This window comes from Bos javanicus, chromosome 18, assembly GCF_032452875.1.
Source record: "Bos javanicus breed banteng chromosome 18, ARS-OSU_banteng_1.0, whole genome shotgun sequence".
Lineage (NCBI taxonomy): Eukaryota > Metazoa > Chordata > Mammalia > Artiodactyla > Bovidae > Bos > Bos javanicus.
The window spans coordinates 51,397,526-51,415,812 of NC_083885.1; the positions used below are offsets into that span (position 1 = coordinate 51,397,526).

Below are 18,287 nucleotides of genomic sequence, written 5' to 3' on the forward strand. Positions count from 1 at the left end.
CCAGGCTAGGGATCCCAAGTAGATCAGGGAAAGGAAGTGCACAGAGGCAGAGGTCAAAACCTTGGGCAGAAGGCACACAAGGACCGCCCGGAGTGAGGGCGGCTGCCCCTGCCCACTTCCTTCCAGGGAAGCAGCACTTCAGCCCCAGGGCCCCTCCTGCTTTGCTCCAGCAGGGCCACTGCTTGAACTTTCAGTTTCTTTTTTTGGAGACTTGCTCTGCGGACACGCAAAGGCCCTGGGTCGCGCACCAGCACCTTGCCCACTTGGGGTAGAACCCGTTTGAATCTGGAAGCCAGGCCTCAGGCTTCTGGGGCTGCTGAGTACTACAGCGATCCAGGAAGCCCCTGGCGCCTCTTTCACAAGGGAAGGGAAGCACTCCGTCCTCCTGCCCCACCCCCCAAAACAGGAGACCCAGACCGGGGTTACGAACGAGGCAATTTATTAACCCAGCATCATTTGTTCTAATGCTTCTTGTTGGCAGCTGCCACCTGTGGGAAAGATAGACAAATAGTTACGATCAGCTGTGGCCCTGTGCTGGGGCACTTCACCGAAGCTCCCCACTAACCAGGGGGCACCAGGCCTCCTGATTTGTGGTTTCCTATGTATTGATCTCACCAGAGGCTCACAGCCTCGGGCACTTCCCCCTTTTACAGAAGGAGAAACCGGGACTCACGAGAGCACTGTAGTATGATTCTGACCTCTGCCCATTAACCCAATCCACACTGCTGCTGGTGCCAGGCCCTGCACTGTCCTTACCGCCTGCCAGGCCACCTCCCGCTCCCAGACGGCTGAATATGCCACTCTTGTCTGCCACTGAGAAACTAAGGGACTCCACAGTCCAAGGCTCCCAGGGGGCCTAGGTCAACAACACACAAAGAAGAAAACCAACAACAGCTTCATGCCAGGCCCCGGGGCTCCTGCTGCTGCAGCTCAGGAATCCTCGCCACTACCTTGTGAGGTGGCTGAGAGCACTACCCCAGACAGGGAGACTGGCCCAGGGTGCCTAGTCAGTCGGCCTCCACACGGAGGCCAGGTTCTGGGCACCCTGCCTGATGCCCCTTATCAGGAGTAAGGAAGAAACCCTGCAGTCAGAATTAGAAGGCTGACCTGGGGAGACAGACTGGCCTGCGAGGGAACGTGCCCTGTGAGGGAACGTGCCCTGCAGAAGAGACCCAGCTGGCTGCACCCAGGCCCGGGGCTCCCTTCACCCAGGGCCCTGCATTCCAACCTGTCTCCCAGCCCCCACGAAGGGAAGTCTGTTAGAAACGTTCTTTCTCCTGCACCCCTGCTTCCCTGGCTGTACCCTCCAGAGGAGGAAACTGTCAAAATCCAGGCTCCAGAGGCCCCTGGGTGGTGACTGAAGTCCCCACTCACCTGTCCAGCGATTCTGTCCAGATCTCTCTGTCCCTGAGGCGTCAGTTTGCGGCCCCTGTGGGAGAGAAGGGTCACACAGGCCTAGGTGAGCGCGGACTCGCACCAGCATCCCTGGCCCAGGCCAGGCCTCTCCTGGACACAAGTCAGGCTTCCCAAGGAGGCGCCTGGCCGCAGGACCTCATGACGCCAGCCAAGTCCCACTCAGGTCCCCAGTCGGCTGCATTCTAACAAGCTGGAGGCTGCAATGGGAACCCCCCCTCATCCTGAGCTGATGGGGTGTCGTTTCTGCAAGCAATAGATCAAAAGCCCCGAAAAATCAATTGGGAAAAGTTAACGAGCAGGCTAATGAAAGCAGACAGTCGCTAAATTACCTTCCTGGAGCCTGGAGTAGTCTGCCAGAGAGGTCGGGGCGAGGCCCCTCGGCTGCTCACTCTTCTGAACCCCCTGCCTGCCCGAGGGCCAGGACACACCTGACACCTCCCTGACGGGCAGAGGAGGATGGTCCTCCATTCAGGCACCACTGGGGACCTGGCCCCAAGCCCCCTCACGTGCCCAGCTTCCCCTCGCTGGCTTACCCATCTTGGTCCTTTTCCACCATTTTCAGCCCCTCCAGGGCTTGGAGGACCCGCCGGGCCACGCTCTTGGAGCCTCTGCTGAAGTGGCTGGGCATGACGCCGTTCCTCTGGCGCCCCCCATAGATCTTGGTCATGGAGCCAACCCCAGCGCCACCCCGGAGGTACAGGTGCCGTGCCGTGGAAGCTGGGTGGGAGGGAAGGGAGGCTTGAGAACCTTTCTCAGGCACAGGCCGTGCTCAGAGTCACACATTGAATTCCACAGGGAGCAGAGTCTCACCATCTTACAGTCGGGGAAACGGAGAACAGGAGAACGCACACAAGGCTCCACTGCCCCTAGTTCAGGAGCCTGGGGGGACCGGCAGTGGAGGGACTGTCGCAGCCATGTGACCAGGCATTTCCTGCTGCCCTCGGGACTTTCTTAGCTGTGACTGCCCTGGCCAAGTGGTGAGGCGGACCTGAGGTTTCACAGACAGAGCCCAGCAAACGTCTAAGCCATGGCCATCCACAACCAGCTGTCTGGGAACTCTGCAGGGCTGGAGAGTTGTAGAAAGGACCTACTGCTTGCCCCCTGTCCCAGGCCTGCCCTGAAGAGCTCGGGTTCACCATGGCAGCGGTGCTGACATCCTAACGCCATGGACAATCCCAACCTGGAAGGTACGTCAACCTGCTCTATGGACTGGGGTTTCTAGCCCTAGACTGGCTCGGGCAAGTCCCCTGGCCAGTCTCCTTGGAAATCTCTCCTGTTCAACTGGAACGCCAGGCCCTGTGCCACCTGCTTTTACGCTCTCTCCTGTGAGTACTAAGATGGCCTCTGGAGCCAGCCTGATAGTGTGGCTGCTCTGGAGGAACAGACAGCCCTGCAGAAGCTTCTGGTTTTCTACCTCAGGGAGCCACTGAGGTTTGAAAGAGCTGGGGCCCAGATGCTGGCCACCACATGGCCCTACTTGGATGAAAGCTCAAGGGTAGAGACTCCAGATCCCCGCACGTTAAGATTCTCCCAGGTCCTGAAAATGAGTCAGAAGTTATTTTCTCAATAATGACTTGCTGCCAAGAGTCACAGGGCACTGGACCATGTCCACGACCCTCCTGTGTCAAGAGCTGGGGTGGGCTCCTCCTCCCCTCCAGCTGCCCCTCCCAGGGCAGTTCCTGCACACAGCCCATTGTCGGCCCACCTCCAGATGCGGACACAGGCTACAGGGGCCTATCACGGGCCACTTCACCAGGACCACTGAGCAGCCTCTCCCTGGTATCACTGCCTCTGGCCCTGCTCCCTTTACATCACTCTCCTTGGTTCTCTCTGTCCCCATGATTTGCACTGTGACCACCTGCCTACAGATGCCAGTGAAGTCGTTCAGTTGTGTCCGACTCTTTGCGATCCCATCGACTGTAGCCTACCAGGCTCCTCCATCCATGGAATTTTCCAGGTAAGAATACTGGAGTGGGTTGACATTTCCTTCTCCAGGGGATCTTCCCAATCCAGGGATTGAACATAGGTCTCCCGCATTGTGGGCAGATGCTTTACTGTCTGAGCTACCAGGGAAGTCATGCCATCCTCTATACCAGGGTTCTGACCCTCTTCCAGGCATCAAGCAGCCTACCCACTGCCAGGATCAAAAGACTCACCTCTTATAAGATGCCCCCTTCCCTCAACCTTTCTGCCAAGGGAGTAACCTCATGGAAAAATGGCCTTCAAGACCAGTGCAGATGCCCAGTGGCCACCTCCCCCGCCACCGACACCTGTCTGGCCATGCCCTGGTTCCATGTGGAGACCCGCTCTCCACTTGGGCTATGGAAGGCATGAGAGCCCCACAGAAGGGTTAAGATGAACACCCCCAATTTCACCAACACCCAGAAGAGGCTGCACACTAGACGTGAATTTTGCCGAAGCAGGACAGCACTCAGCCCAATCTCACCACGGAAAGGGGTGAGTGCCTCATAGCTGGAGTTTGAATCCCAACATGGCTCCACATCAGCTGTGACACAGCCCACCCATGTCTAGTGGTCAGTGGCACGGTACTCATGGGGACAACGTACTCCAGTCCCAGCAGCGAAAGGGAGAGAACAAACTCCCAACAAAGCCCAACTTAACATCACTACGACTAGCAGGTGTGGGGGACATCCCTGGTGGTCCAGCGGTTAGGATCCTGCTTTCTCACTGCCAAGGGCCTGGGTTCAACCCCTGGTCGAGGAACTAACTCCCATAAGCCAAGTGGCATGGCAATGGCCTCCTGCCCCGACCACCTGGTGTGGCAGGTACCAGGTCCCCCCCACATCACAGCAGTTCGTGCAGGTTATTTTTCTGACCCGTTACAAGGGAGAGCAGGAGTATTAACTTCACAAATTGGAATTAACAGTCAAAATATTGAGTTCTACAGAAACACTGACCCCTTTTACCTCCTCTCCTCAGCCCTTCAGACCTAGGCCGAGGCCCCAGCCCCTCCTCCTGAAGGAGAGCTGTAAGGGCACAAATCCAGGCCACCCCAATGGTGTTTATGATGGCCTCAATGAACGAGGTTTTGCCACAAATGGCTTTTCCTTCAGCCCCTCCAAAGGCATCCTTCTGCTCCCTTTAGGAGACCCAGATGAGGAGTCACTCCTGCCTCAAACTGTAGGAGGAACCACGCAGCACCCCCAAACCCCAGCTAGGTGTCTTGTTGGGCCCCAAAGTGGATGAGGGGGCAGGTCATACTCCACTTGGCAAACGGCAGACCAAACAAGTCTTCACAGCCTAGCAAACCAACAGCCCGTGTTAATTTCACGTTCACGGCTCCATCCTGACCCACTGAATCCTAAGGCGGGAAAAGGAAACTGCTCAGACTGGGACTGGCCTCCACCTTACAATTCAGTGGGAATTCTCTGGCAGTCCAGGGGTTAGGACTCTGTGCTCACTGCCCAGAGCCTGGGTTCAATCCACAGGCAGGGACCGAAGATTTTGCAAGCTGTATGGCACTGGGGGGGGCGGGGGGGGAGCGGGGAGGAAGAAATGGGGTGGCGGGGAGAAGGGATTCAGGTGCCCCATCCAGCAGCGGCTCACTCACTGCCAGACACACACCGTATCCTTACCTCCCTCTCAAGCAGGCCCATCTGAGCACTCGTGTCTACCCAGGTTACGATGTAGTGCCCCATTCAAAGCCCTTAATGTCTCCCCTGACCCTGCTCCTCCCCTCAGAGGTCCCTGCTCTCCTGAAACGGTTCATCTCCACACCTCATCCCTCACACACTGGCCCCAACACCACTGCCTGGAGGCGATTCATCCCTACAGATAACCGCAGCTCTTCCAGACCACCCTTACGAAGGCCCTGTCACCTACCCTGCCCCTGTAATCTACACCTGAGATCAGCCTGCCACACCCTCCCAGGGTCTTCATCTGTCAGTACCTCAGTCTCCTCCTGGGCAAACAAGTTATCTTGCATGACTCTCCTCTAAGGAGTATGAACTGAACAAACTCAGTGGGAGCACTCCAGATTTCAATAGAGGTTGGCAAACTTTTCCTGTTAAGGGCCAGACAGTAGTCTGTCATAGCTCCAACCCTGGCCTCTGCTGTGACTGTAAACGAGTAACCATGTCTGTGCCCTGACAAACCTCGGTCTAGAACTGCTATCTGTGCCACTAGGCCAGCTGGGAAAGTCCAGTCAAAAGGGGGCTCTGGAAATCCAGAGGGAGACCAGCAGGGCAGGCAGAGGGCACACACCCAGTGTGAGATGTTAGGGAAGGTACACAATGGACAGAAAGGGCCACAGCAACTGCAGAGATGACCAGCAGGCTCAACGAGGTGTGTATTACCCACGGCCTTTCCCCACCCCCCAACCTCCCGCTACCTAGAAACTCAAAGTACAGAATGTTGCCAAGGGAAGACAGCTGCCCACCACCAACTCCAAGTGATGACAAGGCCGAGTGGGTTGTGGTCTCAGGAGCAGGCACACCTCATGTCTTGACCACTCTGACATCAACAGTGAATCAGCTACCACCAGTCCCTATACGGGAGGTTTCTGTTAGGTACAGATTATATAACACGTGCATATTCACCCACGAAATGAGAAAAACTACTCTCTCTCCAAATTTTGGGCATCACAAAAAAGCAGTCAGGACCACACAAACCTTGCTTGCCAAGATGGATGGATGGGGTGGCAGTGGCGGTCTTGTCCACGCTGTCCCACTCCCCATCTTTCTTTCTAAAAACACTGAAGTGAGTAGGTGGATAAGCTACCTACCCCACTCACCTCACAGTCATCAGGGCTCAGACTACAAACACTTCATGTTCTGAGGTACTGGGCAACTTGACCAAGGCCAGCTCTTCTCAAAGTCATGCTGGAGTTTTGTCAACTTCTAAACTCTGCTTCCCACATGGAGACAAGCTGTGGTCAGGACAGAACCCACTTTACAGAGGAGGAAGGCTTGGGAGTGGAGAGGCTGGGAGGCCATAGTGAAGGCCTGTGCAGAGGCTGCTGCCTTGGAACAATCCAGGGCTGAATCCCATCCCCCACTCCCAAGATAAGCTTCATGGGGGACACAGGAGAAACTTCAATCATTAAAAAGACAGACAAGACAGTACTAACACTGTGCAGTCAGGGGCTATACTTAAGTCAGTCCTTACTGAAGGATTAATAAAAGGCTAAGAGAAGGAGGTGGTACAGGGTGACCATAACGTTTTCTGAGCACTTGAGACTTGTCAAGATTTAGAATAACTGGGTCACATTTCCAACCCCTTTGTTATGAACATCTTGTTAAAGAGGAGATAGGCTAGTGTGATGACCTGAATGAAAACAGGAAACAAACTGAAAGCACAACGACTCTCTAGAAAACGAACTACCTCTAGGCAAAAGATGAACACTTTATTCATTGTCCCTGGGATTCCCTTGAGGCTCCGAGGAAAGCAAGGGTCCTCACGTAAAATTGCTTACAAATGAACAAATATCACAACACAAAATTACCCTACATCACACCAAGCACGCAATGACAGTCAAATATTTCTCTCGGAATTTCTGGGGGAAAAGTAAGACCTCACAAAGGGGACACCCCGCCCTCCACGCCCCATCCAAAGGCCCCAGTTCCTCACCAGCTCGTGTGTAGAACCAGTTCTCATCGTAGGGAGCAAGTTCTTTATGCTTGGCCAGCTTGACGGTGTCCACCCATTCAGGGACTTTCAGCTTCCCGGACCTGGGACCAGGACAGCCAGAAAGGCACAATTCAGGAGCCTCCACAAACTCCATCCCAATTCCCTTCCGTCAGCACAACTATACATCACTAGGAGCCCAATGTGCCCCACAACAGGAAAAATACTGAAACTCAAACACAACCCAGGCCTCATGTACAAAGAGTGGACTCCACACTAACCTCCAACAAGCTCCCCCAGCCAGAAAAAGAAAGCCCGAGGGCCCAGAGGCGTCGGGCAAGACCAGAGCCCCCACCCACTCGACCCCCACCCAGTCCCCACACTCACTTTTTGAGGAAGGCTGCCAGAGCTCTGACGAACTCCTGCTGGTTGACATCTTTTACAGTAACTCCAGGCATCTGCGGGCAAGATCGAGCATGAGAACACAGGATGGATGGAGAAGACTGCCAACGGTCGGGGCCCAGCCCCACGGCGACGGAACCGCCGCACTCCCCTTACTTTCCGAAGGCCCTACTTGCAATTCCCCGCTTTAGAGGCCCCGGCGCCTGAGGGTCTTACAGAGCTTACCGATGACCACGGTCTCTTTGGGGCGCATTAACACTGCCTGACCCCGTTTGTGAAGACGCTGTATGTAGCAAACACCTGATTCTGCCCTCCACGCCACCCGCGCTTTCCCGGGTGTCCACCTGGCCCAGCCGCGGTTTCCGGACCGCGCGGGTCAGACATGTCCAGACCTGCCGCTCGCACGTGGCCGCGGCTCTAGGGGGCGGGACGGCCCCACGCGGGTGCCCCGGAGCTCCCAGGCACGTGCCTCGGGCTCGGAAACCGAGCCCCGACTCCGCGCGCCCGGGTCGTTCCGGAGCACTCTTCTTACCGTGCGGCCTCCGCGCTGCCAGCCAGGGGAAAGGGAGCAACGGGGTTTCCCGGGCGCACAAGTCGGGCGTCAGTTATCGCGAGAGTTCCTAGAGCTCGCGAGAACGGGTTTACAAAAAAGCTGGCTCCACCTCTCTCAGGGCAAAGGCGGCTTCACCTCCGCGGACATGGGCGGGTTTGGTGGGAGGGTGGAAGCTTTTTTCCTCCTCGCTCTTCTTTCTCCTGCAGCGAGATAGAGTGAGGAGCTCTAATCTCGAGCAGGAGGGAATCTAGTTTCGTTTGCATCAATCGTGGAATGGAACGAATAGCGGCGGAGGCTGTATCTCCTGGCGGAAGTTACGGGGAAACTGGCTGGGCAGGAAATAGACCGGCGCCTCCAGCGGGACGACCCCTTTTTCCGAGTGGAAGTGGCTTTTCTGGCCGAAGGTGGGGCTAGTAAGGGCGGAACTGTGACCAGGAGCTCAGAGGAAGGACACGGAAGAAAGGCGGCCAGCCCGCCCTTTCTCGACCAGCAGTACTCGCGAGAGCAGGAGACGGAAGCCCCACCCTTCTTAGGGCGGAAATTGCTTCACCGTGGCCCTGGAGAGCGGAGTGTGAATGAGGCCCTGGAGGCGGGGAGCAGAAAAGGGCAGGAACAGGGAAGCAGAGGCGGGACCTTCGAAGTTCAGCTCTGCTTCCTAAAGCCCGAGTCTCTTCGGACATGTGTGTGTGCTTAGTCACTCAGTCCTGTCAGACTCTTTGTGACCCCATGCACTGTATCCCACCAGGCTCTTCTGCCCATGGGGATTCTCCAGCCAAGAATAGGGGAGTAGGTTGCCATGCCCTCCTCCAGGGGATCTTCCCAACCCAGGGATCAAACCCAGGCCTCCTGCAATGCAGGCAGATTCTTTACCTGGGAAGCCCCTCTTCAGACAAAGTGCACACAATACTAATTCTATCGGCAAATGTTTTTTGTGTGCCTACTCTGTGCAAGAAACAGGTAAACATGTACAGTGTTACATGCATTATCTAGGTTAATCCGACTAAAGTCCAAGAACACAGAGGACACACCTGCGGTTTGATGAAGTTGCTGACTTGCTGCGAGGAGAAAATATTGAAATATGAATCCTAAATGTAAACTACAATGTGTCAGCGTAGACAGCAATTCTAACAAATGTACTACTCTGATGTGTGATGCTGATAGGAGGGGAGGCTTTGGGGAGCGAGGGGAATATGGGAGCTCTTACTTTCTGCTCAATTTTGCTATGAACCTCAAAACTGCTTGAAAGAAAAAAACTCTTAAAAAATGGTTTGAGGGTGGGAAGTTGTTCATGTTGTGATGAAGCCATGTTACAGTACATGGACTTTTTAGGGGAAAAAAAAAATTCCTAAGGAATCAAGACAGCGTGTTTAGTCATTTATGCTGAGTGGCCAGAGAGGAGTTGCATGCAGGCTCTGTTAGAGGGGAGAACGTGGCTGGACAGGCCCAGGTGATCAGGCTTGTAAACTAGGGGCCAAGGGCCCCTGAGGAATGTAAGGAAGTCTATCTAAGGGGCTTATTAGAGATATTAAGTCAGATGAAAAGGATGAGGGTCTATGTAGGGCATGGGTTATAGAATTGTCTATGTGAATATACGCTGGCGGCTGCAGAGCCAGCTACACAATGTGACAGGGATGCAGGATGAGGTCTCGTGGATCAGGCAGTGAGGGTTTGAGTAGAGAACTGGATGGGGGTAGGTGGTATGATGGTGCTACATTGGTCAAGAAGCATAGTCTGGAGGGGACCAGGTTCACACAGGACTGAGTGAAAGAGAATGTGGATTCCCAAAGGGCACAATGTAAAAGGAGCTCCTGAAGTGGGTGTCTCTTTGGAGAGGAGCAGGATGATGCTTCAAATCTGGAAACTCATTGATTTCTGCAGAACACGAATGAGGATGATACATGAAGGAAGCTTAGAAGAGGGATGATTTACTCAGTACCCTGTTGGACCTGGGCAACACCTTTCCTCACCTGGTAATGGGTGCTAGGAAAGGGAGTGACATACGAGACAGTGCTTACAGTCTATTAGCTTTAATCTCCAAAGGCTTGTCAGAGGCCAAGAGCCCATTGGCTCCTCACAACTGCAAGTGAAGGATGCTTCAGCCATGTAGGAGCATGAACAATCTGTAAACCGGCCTTTTTCCCCACACCTGAGTTCTGCAGAGCCTCCACCTCTCTCCCTGGGGAAGTGGTTGGGGAAGCAATGGGGGCGCCCTGACAATTTGACAGACAAACTAGATCTAGCCAGGATTGTAAAAGGTCCTGCTAAGTCTGACAAGAAGGGGAGATGGGCTGCAGAGAAATGGGTCCATGAGGAGTGGCCTGCCCCCAGCTCCTTTCTCCAGTCTTCATCACTTTCTTTTTCCCCCTCCCTTTTCTCATGTCATCCTTTAACCTCAAATTATACTTTCTCTTTTACTGTTCCCAGCTGTGTGAGCTTGGTGTACTGGGGACCTTTGGTCAGCCCTGAATAGCAGGGTCTTAGCATGTTGCAATACTTCCCTCCCCCATGATTGTAGAGCTTGGCTCTCTGTCACTGAGAGAGCATGGCACAAGGCTTAGGCAGGTCTGTTAAGGGGCAATCATACATCTAAGTTAAAACAAGGTCAGGGAAGGAAGGTGTAAACCGACTTAGGTTATCCTTTGGTTATCCTGCACTGAGTCCTAGTCCTGAGAAGTGTTAGAGATTTGTTGCTCTGTAATCTGTTAGAATTAGAAGCAACTCATCTTCTCAAGACCCCAAACTGGAAAACAGCAAGTTGTAATTGGATGCCATCACCATCAATTATCTTGAATAAAAAGAGGTGTGTAGGTAACATTAGGAAACAGAATCAGTGCCCAGGCAGAATCATCCTCCCAGGCATGAACTTTCTGTTTGGCCCTTTTAAGAGTGGGAATGGGGATGGGGGTCTCCAAATCTTCGTATCTTTGGAATAGCTCAACAGGTCACCACGTACTTGGAACAGTTCAAGAAGAAAAACTTGACAGCAGAGGACTAAGAAACAAATGTGAGTAAGATATTACTACTTACTGCTATCTTGAATGCAAAAGCAAAGACTTTTTGAAAAACCCTTGGGATGTCTGTCTGTCTCCTGAATTTTTCACTCTCTGTATTATAAAAATTATCTATTAATTGATTTATCCACTTGCAATGCAGGAGACCCAGGTTTGATTCCTGGGTTGGGAAGTTCCCATGGAGGAGGGAACTTCCCACTCTAGTATTCCTGCCTGGAGAATCCCCATGGACAGAGGAGCCTATCGGCTTACATGGGGGTCACAAAGAGTTGGACACGACTGAGCAACTAAGCACAATTGATTTGGGCCTGGCAAGGAAAAGGAACCTTTCTTCAGTATTTGCCTACAAATTTTTCCTAAAATACTTGGACAAGTCATTTTCTCTCTTTAAGCTTGTTCCTTTGTTTGTAAAATCAGAGTAATCATGCATAGCTTACAGCGTTGCTGTGAGGATATGTGGGAATTGCATACAGTGAGTACTCAATAAATGATAATTGTCACCATGCTTTTATAGGTCCTTCAAATCTTAGATACATGAACCTCCCAAGTTTAGGAAAAACCTTTTATAAAGACTAATTTGATTATTCCTGTTCTGATTGGTCTCAGTCTCCCCATTATAAAAATATTATGTTAGATTAGCATTGGGGCTTCCCTGGTGGCTCAGCAGTAAAGAATCTGCCTGCAATGCAGGAGACGTGGGTTTGATCCTGTGGATGGGAAGATCCCCTGGAGAAAGAAATGGCAACCCACTCCAGTATTCTTGTCGGGGAAAATCCCATGGACAGAGGAGCCTGGCAAGCTAGAGTCCATGGGGTCACAAAGAGTCAGACACGACATAGCAGCTAAACAACAGATGAGCATTTAAATTGGCATTCCATTGACCAAAGCTGGCCTGAAGGTATGCTTTGTTTGACCTACATAGGATTTAAGCACAGCACAGGATTCAAAGAAAAACTGAGCCAGCATTTGAAAATTAAGAAATGTAAAACAGAAATCTAGTTTTCCAGCTTCTCTTAAAAAATCAGAAGATATGGCAGTACTGAGCCCACATTCCTGCCTGGCAACAATTCACTAGGGCTAAAAGGAAGCTGCCCCCTTAGGTGGGGCATGCATTCTCAGTTTGCCAGGGCTCCTCTGGCCTTCTTTACTCATTATATGATCTGTTTGGCCCTGTAGGTATTTCAACCTGTGCCCCTCTGAACAGCTGGAAACTGTCTATGCTTGGCACAGAGCAGTCACTTAATTACTCAATCAGTGAATCAACTACTGTGTTTCCCTACCACTCTTTCTTACCTGGCCATACAAAGAAATCTAAGTTTGTAGTTACTTGTGGTAGTTACTGAGTAAGTGACTTTCATTTTGAGGACTGAAGTGAACAAGTCCTTTCTGTCCCTCAGGATAGACTAGGTTCAGTTCAGTTCAGTCGCTCAGTCATGTCCGACTCTTTGCAACCCCATGAATCACAGCACGCCAGGCCTCCCTGTCCATCACCAACTCCCGGAGTTCACCCAAACTCATGTCCATCAAGTTGGTGATGCCATCCAACCATCTCATCCTCTGTTGTCCCCTTCTCCTCCTGCCCCCAATCCCTCCCAGCATCAGGGTCTTTTCCAATGAGTCAACTCTTAGCATTAGGTAGCCAAAGTATTGGAGTTTCAGCTTTAGCATCAGTCCTTCCAATGAACACCCAGGACTGATCTCCTTTAGGATGGACTGGTTGGATCTCCTTGCAGTCCGAGGGACTCTCAAGAGTCTTCTCCAACACCATAGTTCAAAAGCATCAATTCTTCAGCACTCAGCTTTCTTCACAGTCCAACTCTCACATCCATACATGACCACTGGAAAACCCATGGCCTTGACTAGACAGACCACTGTTGGCAAAGTAACGTCTCTGCTTTTAATATGCTATCTAGGTTAAGCTGTGGTAAAAAAACAACTCCCACATCTCAGTGGCTTAATACAATACTGGTTTATTTCTTGCTTACTCACACAAACCAAGACACAAAACGAAAATACTCTTCTGTTTTCACATGCATGGAGGCAGACATGAGTGCATAGATATATACAGAATCACATGTCAAATGAATACCCTGGAACATGAACTCATGCAGAAATCTATTTAGATACTGGTTAGCTTAAACTGCACTTTCTTTTTGTTGGGGATTTTAAAAGGTCCCAGGACCCAAGGAAGGTAAGAGAATATCCACCTTTGGCCAAGGAGACGGCCATGCTACAAAAGGAACCAAAAGCTAACAAAGCACCTGAGAGCTTTAAAAGGGCCTGAAGCGTGTACTACATTAAATTCCATGCAGAAATCTGTGAGTAAAATACCAAATGTGCAATGCCTACAGGCTGCTGCTGCCCCCTACCCCAGGGGTCTCCACTTCTGGGCTTCTAGCTTAGGAGGGAAATGGATCCCAGTCGCCCAATATGCAGAGCCACGGAAGGGGCTGGGCTGGGCCGGAGAGAGGGCCCAACAGGCTGGAATCCTCTTCCTCCAGCAGCAGCTACAGGAAGGAAGGAAGAGGGCAAGACCAGGTCACATCCATCTCCCCTCCCAGCAAACCCTCCCTTTTTACCCCATCTAATATCCAGGCCCATCTTTGTTCACCTGGATTATAGCAAACACTTCCTCCTCACCGATTTTACCACTTCTAGTATTGCCTCATCCAACCCCTCCATCACAGCCACCATACTTATCTTTCTAAAGCTCAGAGTCTCTGAATACATCCCTGCCTAGCTCAGAAATATTCCCTTGTTCCCCTTCATGTATGGTTGCTTGTTTACCTCCATGATCAGAAGCCCTTCCAGACTCACCTGGTTCTTTCTCAGCAGTTCCTTCAGGCCAGTTTCCTCACCTGCACTGCATGCCCAACCCATCATTTTGGACAGGATAAATCTCAGCCTTCCCTTTCCCCATAGGTGTTTCTCACGCCTCAAGATTCTTGTAGCTCTCTTCGAGTTTATCACTAACTTTGTGAAAGCATCCAGGTTTTCCAAATAGGATGCCTTTAAAGGCAAGTTGCCAAATAGGAAACTGTTTAAAAGCAATTATTAAGGGTCCAGGCCAGACTCTTGATACCTCCTCAGTCCCTCTCCAGACTTCAGCAGGCACTGTGGGTCCAGAGAAGCCCTGGGCTGGAGTGAGGAGACCAGGCTTTACCACTGACTTGCTGTATACTCTCAGGCCTCTCTCAGGGCCTCACTTTCCTTGACATCAGGGCACTGGACATTTGCTTTTGAGCACACACAAAAATAAATTCACTGAATAACTCTCAACTGTAATCTAAGGGGCTAGGTTGAAAAGCGTGGGGCCTGGGATCTTCAACTTGCTGACCTCCTGATCTCCTTGGTTAGTCCCTGCTTGTTCCAGCACCTCTGTTTCTCAGTCATGCCTTTCCCATCCTTTCCTTTTAGAGAACAGGTTACCTGGTGGGCCACAAGGATGGAGCAGGGAGATCCAAGCAGGATTGGCGGGGCCAGGAGTCAGGCGGGGAGCCTGAGATGAATCTTTCAGTCCCACAAGAGCCTCAGCTGCCTCCCGCTGCAGCTGCCACTCTGAGGAGGCAGAGGTCCAGGTCAGGCGAGAGGGTCCGGGGGCCTGCAAAGGAGAGATGCAGACTGGGAATCCCTACTTCTGCCCACCCACCAGAGGCTCCCTGTCCCCGGTTACTTCATTATTCCCTACTCTTCCCTTCCCCAAGCTGAACTTCCTCCCAGGGTCCTGGATCCCACTTCTTTTTCAGGACCTGTGGCTGTAGCAGAAGAGGGTCTGGGGTGCCACAGGGCTGGAGTATCAGAGTTGAGCATCTGGAAATAAGGAAAAAAGATGCCAGGGTGATTAAACTCATTGACAGACATGTATACATGAAAAGAGGAACAGGATTTTGCTGTGTTCTGATCTGGGATTCTGAGTGCCTGTGGTCTTAGGTTTTGTGGCTTTGGGCAAGTCCCTCCTTCTGTTTGCCCTGCTTTGTTTTCTGTAAAATGGAAACGTTTTACAGCTTCTTACTCCCAGAGCTACTGTAAGGATTATGGGAAACAATTGGTGTCACTTTAAAAAACAATGGACAAAACACCTAGAGGGATTTGAATGATTGTTCCTGCCCTACCAGTGTCTGATTTTCTTCCCTCCCAGTTCCTTAATCCCCATGGAACTTGAGGAGCTTAGCCAACCTTTAGGAAACTTTGTCTAATGGCCTCTGGCCTCTCTCCTAGGCCTCTGAAGTTCTTACCATCATGTCCCCCGACCCCTCACGTCAGTAGGCAGTTCAACCCTATCTGTTTAAGCAGATTTAATAGCCACTATTTGTTTAAGGCCAAGGCTTGTGCTAAGTGTATTCAATATATTATTGCTAATTCTTAGTATTACCAAAAGATAGTACTGTCTTTGATTTACTAATAGGAGACAGGCTCAGAGAAGTAAAGATATTTGTACAAAGATTCATAGCTAGCCAGTTAGGAGAGCTCTGCCTCACACAATAGTCTTAGTCTTTTTCTTCATCATCTACTATGGTGTCCAGCACAGGGTTAGGCACATTACAAACACATGTCTTTTTCTCCCTACTCACGTGCGGGGCAGGGTAGAAGGCCCTTGGGATTCTCCAGAAAGAGGAGCTGTCAGTATTGGGTGAGATCCTGTACAGGTTGGGAGAGGCCCATGAGTGGGCAGCCGGAGGGTGGTGCCAGGGTCAAAACCTAATGAGGAAAAGAGAATGCAAAGTATATAGTGTTCAGAGGTCACGGCTTCTGTCTTGCCTTTTCCTACCCTGTATCCTTTCGCTCTTCTCTTTCTGACACAGTGGTACACAGTCATTCAAATATCTGTTGAATTAACGTTGAATTCATCTTACCAGGGAAAGGATGCAGTGGGATAGCAGGTTCTTGGCACAGCAAGCGGCACACCACTGGGGTTGGCATGGAAAGGCCTGGAGGCAGCCAATGCCCAGGGGCCCAAGGGCCTGGAGGCATTGGAGTCCAGGGCAAAGGCAAGGCTTCTGGGGGACGACTGAGCAGCAGAGGGCCCCGAGAGTTCTCCTGCAATGGCAGGGAGCACGGGTTGAAGTCAAGTTTAAGGCTGGAGAAGGAATGTTCTAGGATAGAACTGGGGCCCCAAAACTTCAGAGCTTGAAGGGCTGCAAAATCCCACCCCATCATTTTGCCCATGGAATAGAAGTGATTTGCCCAAGATTACATAGCAAGTCAGGGCTGGACCTAGAACCCAGGTATTGTGGGCACAAAGGAAGGGATCTGGGCAGGGGCTAGGACAGGAGTCACTCCCTCAGGGCCCAAGGGGACCTTGTGCCACTGGGACTGGCACAGGCCTTCCTTACCTTTCCAGGAGGTGTCAGTGCCAGTGGAACAACATGATGGGGAATCTGAGGCTGGGGAGCTATGTTCTCCTTTCCAGCTGTGAGGGACCAGGGAGAGCTTTGGGAAGCTCTTTCTCCTGAGTGCCTCCCACTCTAGCCCAAAATTGAATTTTTATCTCCCTCTGTCCCATTTCTACCCCCTGATCTCATTACATCCTTCCAACACTTAATCACATTTTACATTGGGCAGGGAGAGGCCCAGAGAACAGAAACTCCTTGCCCAAGATCATATATCAATTCAGTGGCAAGAGTGGGGCTCTTCTCCCTACTTAAGCTTTTCCTGCCTAAATTCCTCTGGCCACAGCCAGTGACACTTACAGTGGACCCCTGGTCGAGTGACTCCCTTCTTGACACGGCTGGGAGCTCTGGGAGGAGCTGCCCCTCTCATGAGTCCCTGGGTTAGGTGCCTCTTTAGCTGCGCCTCCTGCTGCCTACGCAAGGCCACCTGGGCAGCCATGACCCTTCGGCGCTCCCTAAAGAGGGGGAGTTGTGAGTCAAAAGTCAAGTCAGCCACCTTTTAGATGAGGCCCATCCTCTCCCTTCTCTGGATCTCATACTCACAAGATGAGGACACATTTGTGACACTCGCATGCCTGAAAGAGGCACAAGCGCTTGTGGCCCTTGAGGTGGGCAGTGACACCGTGGTTGCGGCAACGGGCACAGGTTGGAGAGCGACTGACAGCTCTCCTGGGGATAAGTTCCATGCCCTGGGGGGCTCTGGTTTCACCCCCTGTGGCAGAGTCTGAAGGGCAGTGGTGGACAGCAGGCATTTCACTGGGGTCCATGGATCTAGGGGCAGGAGTGGAGGGTCAGGGTGGCCACGTGGGTCCTGTCCTGACTGTCCTTCTTGCCTCTGGGAGACCACACCAGAAGGGTTTTCCCAGTTTGCCCATCCTGGGACTCAGCTGTCACCCTTGATTCTCCCCTGGCTCTCTCCCTTCTTCACCCTTCCTAGGGTATCCTCCTCTCCAAGAACCTCTCTCCTCTTTCCTTTCTTATGTATCTTTCGATCCAAACATTATTCTCTGCTCATCTGTACCTTCCCAAGCACATATACCAGTTTGGGGCACACTCAGGCACTCGCATGCCCCCTGCAACAGTTCTTACACTCCCCTTTTCATCACCACTCCATTCCCACGATTTTTCTGGCATCCTCTTCCGCAATTATCATCTTTCCCTCCTGCAGTTACCCAATTCCCACACATGCTTTCATGTTCCCCTTTCAATCCTTAACCCTCATGTGTGCCGTGCAATTCAACCTCTCCCTGCAGCCCTTTTAATCAGACCCCCTTGCACCCCAGTAAATATATCATTCTCAAGAATCCCTTGTCCCACTTTCAAGAATTATATTCATTTCCTCAGCAAAGGCTTACTGAGCCCCTTCCACGTGCCAGGCCCTGATCTAGGCACAAAGACCACCCCCCCCCCCCGCCACGGCCCAAATTCCTCTCTTGCACCCACACTCCTTCCAAACTAAGGCAAACCCGGCCATCACGCGCCTTCACCGACTCCCAACAAGCAGTCTCGAGCCTCCCGCTCCACCACCCCACCGCCCCATTCAGCTGTTTCTCGCGCGCACCCCATTCTGGAGCTGTCCCCCCAAACGCTGGGTCCGCTGCCCCGCCCCGCTCCAGGGTCTCAGGGAGGGGGCGGGGCTCGGGGAGCGCACCCAGGGTCCGCGGGGCGGGGGAAGGGCAAAGGGGGCGCGAGGAGCGCGAGTAGGGAGGCGAGGGGATGCCTGGGGCGGGGAGTCCAGAGCAGGAGAGGGAGGGGAAGAGACATGGAGGGGGGGGATCGTGTTCGTCTCGTCAGTCCGGAGTTACCACAGCCTGGAGTAGAGTTAAGAGTCAATCTGGAGGAGGCGAAAGGAGGCTGTGAGGCAGTGGCGTGAGGAACGGCTGCGCTCGCACCACTTTTCCCGCCCCTCCTCGAAAGGACCAATGAACT

The 18,287-nt window shown here is 52.3% G+C and overlaps 2 protein-coding genes across 3 annotated transcripts; both read right to left on the bottom strand.

The window, feature by feature from the left end:
- Window positions 1–416: 416 nt before the first annotated feature.
- RPS19 (ribosomal protein S19) lies at window positions 417–8,449 on the bottom strand. 2 transcript variants are annotated; one of them, XM_061388468.1, is made up of 6 exons: window positions 7,937–8,449; window positions 7,390–7,460; window positions 7,006–7,106; window positions 1,950–2,133; window positions 1,375–1,429; window positions 417–488 (listed from the first exon to the last, which is right to left on the bottom strand). In XM_061388468.1, exons 2-6 carry the CDS (start codon window positions 7,458–7,460, stop codon window positions 462–464), a joined length of 438 nt encoding a protein of 145 aa, XP_061244452.1. In that variant the 5' UTR covers window positions 7,937–8,449; the 3' UTR covers window positions 417–461. The 2 variants fall into 2 exon arrangements, with proteins under 2 accessions (XP_061244452.1, XP_061244453.1); XM_061388469.1 differs by lacking the exon at window positions 7,937–8,449 and adding an exon at window positions 7,630–7,897.
- Window positions 8,450–12,918: 4,469 nt separating this feature from the next.
- On the bottom strand, window positions 12,919–18,264 carry DMRTC2 (DMRT like family C2). The gene is made up of 9 exons (XM_061388471.1): window positions 18,164–18,264; window positions 16,902–17,129; window positions 16,659–16,813; window positions 16,302–16,378; window positions 15,822–16,005; window positions 15,540–15,666; window positions 14,718–14,778; window positions 14,398–14,569; window positions 12,919–13,475 (listed from the first exon to the last, which is right to left on the bottom strand). Exons 2-9 carry the CDS (start codon window positions 17,123–17,125, stop codon window positions 13,363–13,365), a joined length of 1,113 nt encoding a protein of 370 aa, XP_061244455.1. The 5' UTR covers window positions 17,126–17,129; window positions 18,164–18,264; the 3' UTR covers window positions 12,919–13,362.
- Window positions 18,265–18,287: the final 23 nt, after the last annotated feature.

Excerpts from the sequence above, each read along its gene's own strand:
- RPS19 (XM_061388468.1), bottom strand. The coding sequence starts at position 7,460 with ATGCCTGGAGTTACTGTAAAAGATGTCAACCAGCAGGAGTTCGTCAGA. Across the intron at positions 2,134-7,005 it reads CTGGTTCTACACACGAGCTG|CTTCCACGGCACGGCACCTG; the intron begins GTGAGGAACTGG and ends CCTCCCACCCAG. Across the intron at positions 489-1,374 it reads TGGACAGAATCGCTGGACAG|GTGGCAGCTGCCAACAAGAA; the intron begins GTGAGTGGGGAC and ends TCTTTCCCACAG.
- DMRTC2 (XM_061388471.1), bottom strand. The coding sequence starts at position 17,125 with ATGGACCCCAGTGAAATGCCTGCTGTCCACCACTGCCCTTCAGACTCT. Across the intron at positions 14,779-15,539 it reads CCTTCTACCCTGCCCCGCAC|ATGCTCAACTCTGATACTCC; the intron begins GTGAGTAGGGAG and ends CCTTATTTCCAG. Across the intron at positions 14,570-14,717 it reads CTCTTCTGCTACAGCCACAG|GCCCCCGGACCCTCTCGCCT; the intron begins GTCCTGAAAAAG and ends TCTCCTTTGCAG.